The 7,175-nt window shown below is 37.6% G+C and overlaps 1 protein-coding gene across 1 annotated transcript; it reads left to right on the top strand.

Annotated features, from left to right (window-relative positions):
* The first annotated feature begins 4,204 nt into the window (after window positions 1-4,204).
* LOC129906031 (uncharacterized) lies at window positions 4,205-6,244 on the top strand. Its single transcript, XM_055981658.1, has one exon. It carries the CDS (start codon window positions 4,205-4,207, stop codon window positions 6,242-6,244), a length of 2,040 nt encoding a protein of 679 aa, XP_055837633.1.
* The last annotated feature ends 931 nt before the right edge of the window (window positions 6,245-7,175 follow it).

The raw sequence follows: 7,175 nt of genomic DNA, 5'->3' as shown, positions 1-7,175 counted from the left end.
AAGATCCACACTACCGCCTATAATCCACAGGCCAACGGTTCACTTGAACGCAGTCACAGACCCTTAGCGGAATATCTAAGGAGTTTTGTTGACAATGATGATCAGTGTTGGGACCAGTGGCTGAGACAGGCAATGCATGTCCACAACAACACGGTGCATACCACCACTAAACTGACACCAACGAAGAGCTTGTTTGGTTTCGAGTTCGAGATGCCGACAAATTTAAAGATTAAACCTAAACCTCTGTATAATGATGAAGACTATCCGAAACTTCTTCAACATTAACTGCAGAATACTCATGAACTTGCAAGAAAGAATCTGGAACTGGCCAAGCAAAAATCGAAACACCAATACGACCGTCCACCAACCAACCCTGTTTCGTTTGCAGTTGGAGCAAAAGTCATGCTTAAAAATCCAACTAGGAAAAATAAGTTCTCCCCTATTTGGGTAGGTCCCTACGAGGTGGCGTCTGTAAATGATATTGTAAATACCAATATTCGAGTAGGTAGGAAAATCAAAAGGGTACACAACAACCAACTTAAGGCTTATTGTAATGGTTAAATTTGATTTCTTTTATTTCTAGATTGTTGACTGACTGATAAAAATAATCATTTTAATTTTTTTTGTTAACCATATATAAATTATTTATTGTTTCTTTTTCTTACATTAAATTTATAAATTTCAATTCACTAAATTCAAAGAAAAAAAAAAAAACAAATAGAACAAAAAGTTAGACTATTCCTGTTATACAAAAAAAAAGTGATAGAAGAAAAATGTATTCAATACTTAATATTAAACAAACACTTTTAAATGTTGCTTTAATGTATAAACTAATCTTTATTTTTCTCGTGGCAAACACACCGAACGTCTCAACATCCCACACAACAACAACATCAGCTCCTTATCAAATAGAAAACATTACTTTAACTCCGGCACTATTTGAAGGCATTGGGAATGCTGTCTTTTTTAACAATAAATGGACCATATTCACGAAAATAACACCCATGGATTTTTCTGAAGTTCTCGATTTTGTAAACAAGTGTGACGCTAAGATCAAACAGCTGTGCGTTCCTCTACAATCAAAATTCCAAATAAATTGCAACAAGAGAACGATCGAGTTGGAAGCTATCATTTACAACCTTCGGCAAAACAACATGCGACTAAAGCATATGGTCTCTCACCGAGGAAATAAGAGAGCTATAGAACTATGGACAAGGAGGATTCCGATAAGATTTATGACCATCCAAGCAACTTGGATACCAACGAAAATGAAACGTTCAATTTGATTAAGAAACAGATAACGGTGGCAAATTCCAATTTTGATAGGCTCAGTCAACCTATTAAAACATTAGTGGAAAAAATTGGAAATAGTTTCGAAAACTTCACCACGGATATGGAAAATTTCGCGACGACTACAATCAAAGAGTTAGCTGCGACGAAATTGAAACTGGAGATTAACGAAATGATCTCATTAGTTACTTCTAAGCTACTTGAAGTCCAAAGTCGCCAAACAACTGAGCTATCAATTTTTAACGATTTGTACCAAAATAAGCTTCAATCCTTTTATTTTGGACGCAAACAATATATCATCAGTTCTGAAGAATTTTAAGTATGAAAGAATGGCTCTTAATCCAGCCGCGTTGTTCCAAGTTGTTCGGCTGTTGACCTATCCACAAAGAGACTCAATCGTTTTAAAGATTACTGTTCCGCTACCTGAAGCCACCATGTTTTCCTTGTTCAAGGTATACCCAGTGCGAACAAAATTCGATCACCATTGGGACTTGGTTTTGGACGTTAAGACTGAATACATCGCAGAAGCAGACGATCATACCTTATTTGTCACCATGTCGCGTACAGAGTTGATGCAATGTTCCGAGGTCCCTTTCAATTCCTCAATAACGATAAAGGTATGTCAACACCAAAAACCTATACATACCAGTGGAAGCTCCGAGTGCCTAGTAGAGCTGTTGCAACATTCTGCTACCTCAAAAACGAACTGCAAATACGTCGCTTCACCAACTACAAAGGGGGTAATCACGAAGATGTCAACGAAGAACCAATGGCTTTTTAATGTAAGAGAATCGATTGCTCTCAATTTTAATTGCGATGTGGAACTGTACGCTCCAGAGCGCAAAGGATTCGGAATTCTGCACATTCTACATCCTTGTGAAATAAATACGAAAGAATTGCGTATACCATACGAGCAGGTTTGGAGTTCAAAGCTTAAGATCCATCAACCGAGAGTGAACCATTCGGATCTTATTGAACTACTAAGGGAAAGATATGCCAATCTTACAGTGAGGACCTTTTCGAAACCACCACCACTATCCTAAGGTAGTAATAGCGATATGATTGCGAGTTTGAAAGAGGGGAAGAAGTCGTTAGAAGATCTACAAGAAGCAAATCAGGTCGAAAACAGAAAGCGTGTAAACAGTCAGCGATTGGAAGTCGACGTCCATCGATATTCTCTTGTGTCCATCAGTGTTCTCATATTAGCACTCGTATTGTTTAAATGGTACCTCTCAAGAAGTTCGATTGCAAGCACCGCCAAAATACCCAGTCATAACAACTAATGTAACAAACGTTGTCCCAGAGATATCCCATGTCGTCAAGATAAATGCCGTCGAGATGGATGCCCTGCCAGATCGTACAGCTGCAACAAGGAAATCGATACGTTTGCCCGAGTTTAAAAAACTTATTTTGTAATGTATAATGTAGTAAGAAAAAGAGAAAACAAAATAATTAATAAATAATAATTAAATAAGGAATTGTAAAAATGAGATCAAATAAAAGGATAAAAGTCTTAAAACTGTTAATTACACTTTTATACAAATATAACGTTTTGTTCTATTTGCCCAAAAATATAAATAAAAACATACTGTCCATCACCTCAGAAAAATGTATTGCTTACATAAAAAAAGGGTTATCTTTATATATAAAAGAAAAATTATAATACAATATATAAGAATGAATTGAAAACAAAAACAAAATTAAACCTATTTTTAAATATAATGCTGTTAATAATAATGTTCTTAAATAAAAAGATAATAACGTTCCTACATAAAAATAAAAGAAAAAAATGAAACAATTGTAATGTAATTGTTTAAATTCAAATTCATATTAACGTAACTTCATTATCAATTTTTAATTATTCATAGCATAAATTCATACAACTGACTGCTATGCCTTCTGCACAGTCAGCAAAAGGGTTGTTAACCCAAATTAAATCCTAAATACTTTTTTGTAATATAATTCCTCACACGCGCGCTTCGTGTTATTTTCATTTACTTATTTTTTTTTTTGTTATTTTTGAATATTTGTTATTGATTGTAAATATGTAGACTAAGCTTTTTTTTAACTATAAATATGAATGATTGAATAAATTTTATTGGTCAGTCACTTAACTGAACTCTGGTCTTTTACTTGAATTCTCAAGCGAATAAATCACAAAATTACAAGATCTTGGTGTTTCACCTGGACCTTGACATTAATCAAACAACTTATACTCATAGTGCTACACTGTGAGTATACATCAGTCACAGTGCTACACTGTGATCTGATCATCTTATACAAGTTCGAAAGAAGCTTCGAATTAACATTTGGTGACCCCGACGTGATTGCTTCCCCCCACCAGAGGTAAGGGGCTATCTCGTAATACTACAGTCATATCAGCGATTGTCTCCCCACACAAGCGGTAAGGGGCAACTTGGAAAAAAAAAAAAACTACAATCATATCAGCGATTGCTTCCCCCCACCAGAGGTAAGGGGTAATCCTTTTATTTAAACGTCGAATCATATTCTATCATGGAAGAAAAGGCGATTATGCAAAAAGATGTTGGAGACTCTATCCAAAGGGTCATCTCCAACTACAAAAAAGATGGTCAGGTACGGAAAACAATTCCGTATTATCAAAAGTTGATAGCTACCATAGACGAGCTATGGAGCAAATTTGAATCAACAGATTCAATAATATGGGATGAGTTTCCAACAGAATAAGCTCATCCGTATTATACAAAGAATTACTATCACTCTGTAAAGGAAATCTATGAAAAATATAGAGAAGAGTTTAATTCTAATTTAAAAACTCTTGAGACAACTAAGACGGACGTCCACAAACCTTCCAAAGCAGAGGTTTACGTTCAGTCGAGCCAGACGTCATACGACATGCATGATATGACGCGGTTGATAAGAGGCTATCATCTCCATGCAAAGAGCTTTAGCTACCGCAGACTCATCAAATGAGTCAAAACATTTCTATGAGCTCCAAGAAAAAACCATCCAACGACATTGGATGCAAATTGAGGACATCCATAACTCAATTTGGGAATGCTCAGAAGACCCAAAGAGCATCGGCTACGACTCAGCCAGATACATAAGTTTGGAGCAAGAGGTACAGAGTGCCTTAATCAAGCTTGCACAACAGCAAGACACTTTGGTAGATCAAAGAACAACAAATAATACGGTTACAAAAATGAGTCTGCCAAAAATTGTTCTACCTAAAGTCGATGGGGATTATTTAAAATGGTCTCAATTTCATGACCTTTTCAATGAAATGGTAGACAAGCGATCAATGTCTAACTGTGAAAAAATGTTCTATCTTAAAACAAATTTAACTGGAGAAGCTGAACGCGTAATCAGACATGTGGGTCTCTCTGATGACAACTACATGTCAGCATGGAAGTTACTCCAAGAACGGTACAACAACCCCAGACTGCAGGTGTCCGCTCTCCTCAACCGACTACTATCACAATCAAGTCACTCCTCAGAATCGGCGTCGGCTTCAGCAGTAAAAGGTCTACATGACACAATTCAAGAGTGTATGCATGGTCTTCGCAATCTTGGGATAGAAATTGATACTTGGGTCCCAATGCTTCTTCACATACTTACGAAGAAGCTAGACAGATCAACTCTTACACTATATGAGCAATCTTTGAGCAATCCTAAAGATGTACAAACAATGAAAAATTTTCTGAGATTCTTAGAAACTCGTTTTCAGTCATCAGAAGCAATTGGGGTTAAAGGCCTTAAGAGAGAAGATACCGAAAGAAGACAAAATATGAGTTACAACAAAGCAACAACCTCTATTACCACGCAAAAGAAAAGTTGCTCAATGTGTAAAGCTCAGCATCCGTTATTCGCGTGCCGCACTTTTTTAAACATTACACCTTCAGACAGGCTAAGTCACGTAAGAAAAAACAATCTATGTGTCAACTGTCTCCAATCTGGACACACCTCTTACAACTGCCAGCTACGAGGTTGTGTAAAGTGTTCAAAAAAACACAACTCGTTGGTCCACTTGTCAACAGTAGCTCAACCAAAATTGGGTCCCTCAACATCAAATTCTGACAATCAGCAAATTCTCTTGACGTCAAAACCAGAAACAGATAATATATCTGGGAGTGAAAACTCGGTTTTAGCAGCCTTAAGCAAAAACAAGAAGAATGGCTACGTGTTTCTGAGTACAGTCATCATCAAGTTAGCTGGCCAAGACGGTTCTTCTATTAACTGCCGTGCAATTTTGGATTCTGGTTCACAAATCAACATTATATCAGAACGAATGATTCGGAAACTAAATATTCCGTTATCTTTTCGCCCCATGATCATTCAAGGGGTCGGAAAATCCACAAAAGATTCACAACGTAGAGCAAATATAAGTTTGCATTCTACTACTACTAACTTCACCACCAGACTGGAAGCAGTCGTGTTGCATCAAATAGTCGCTCCTCAGCCCACAAAAGCATTTGAGATAACTGCGTGGAACATTCCCGACAACATAAAATTAGCCGACCCCCATTTCCATCAGCCAGGTCACATTGACCTGCTTATAGGAGCTGAGTTTTTCCACCAACTGCTCTGTGTTGGGCACATTAAGTTAGGAAGAAATCTTCCACTATTACAAAATACGTTATTAGGGTGGATTGTCACTGGCAAGGTTAATGAAGAGTCGCCAATAACCAGCACATGCGGAATATACACGGCCGAAGAAGCATCTCTTGAACAATCCATTAGCAAATTTTGGAAGTTAGAAGAATTACCTTACTCCACATCAAAACGTACCATTGCAGAAGACAGATGTGAAGAATATTTTAACCGATCAACTTCAAGAGATACGGCTGGAATGTTCGTTGTCAACCTACCATTTGCAGACACCACAGAGAAACTAGGAGCGTCTAGTGATATAGCATTGAGCCGATTCCATGAATTGGAGCATAAGTTAAAACGAAACCAAGTATTATACGATTAATACATTGAATTCATGAACGAGTACATCCAATAAGGGCATATGGTTGAGATTGATCCAAAAACGATTCAAACGCCACATTATTTTCTGCCTCATTTTTGCGTCCTGAAACCAGACAGCAGTAGCACAAAACTAAGAGTCGTTTTTGACGCCTCGGCGAAGACATCATCAAATCTGTCCCTTAATGACATTCTGTATGCCGGACCAACTATTCAAGATACGTTGTTCACCATATTACTGCGATTTCGATTGCCAAAATTCGTCATTAAGGCCGACATTCAAAAAATGTATCGACAAATACGCGTAAGAGAAGAAGATCAAAACTTCCAGTTAATATGGTGGCGACCCAAGCCAACCCAAGCCTTAAAATGCTATAAGCTCTGCACTGTTACATATGGAACTACTTCAGCTCCTTATCTCGCCACAAGATGCCTCCAAGCCTTAGCTGAAGACCACTCTTCTATCCTTTAGGCTCTCAAGTTTTGCTTAAAGATTTTTACGTCGATGATGTTATGTCAGGCGCAGACAGCTTACTCGAAGCCAAAGACATTCAAGCCCAACTATTAGCATTGTTGCGGGAGGGAGGGTTCCAATTAAAAAAATGGTGCTCCAACAATCAGCAATTACTTGCAAACGTTCCATTAGAAGATCAAGAAATTCCATTTTCCGATGACAACAATGAAGGGGCAATCAAAACCCTTGGTCTAATATGGCGGCCTAAGTCTGATGTCTTCTGCATAAAAACTAATTGCAGACCCACAAAAAGGTTCACAAAGCGTACTGTGGCCTCAGCAATAGCACGAATTTTTGATCCACTTGGAATAGTCGCTCCAGTCGTGATTATCGCAAAGCTCTTTCTGCAAGAAATATGGGAACTCAAATATGACTGGGATGCCTCTCTTCCAGAAGAAATGTTTACCAGGTGGAGCAAATA

This window comes from Episyrphus balteatus, chromosome 1 (assembly GCF_945859705.1).
Source record: "Episyrphus balteatus chromosome 1, idEpiBalt1.1, whole genome shotgun sequence".
NCBI lineage: Eukaryota > Metazoa > Arthropoda > Insecta > Diptera > Syrphidae > Episyrphus > Episyrphus balteatus.
Note: the sequence above shows the minus strand (reverse complement) of the source record. Positions and strands in the feature narration are given on the sequence as shown.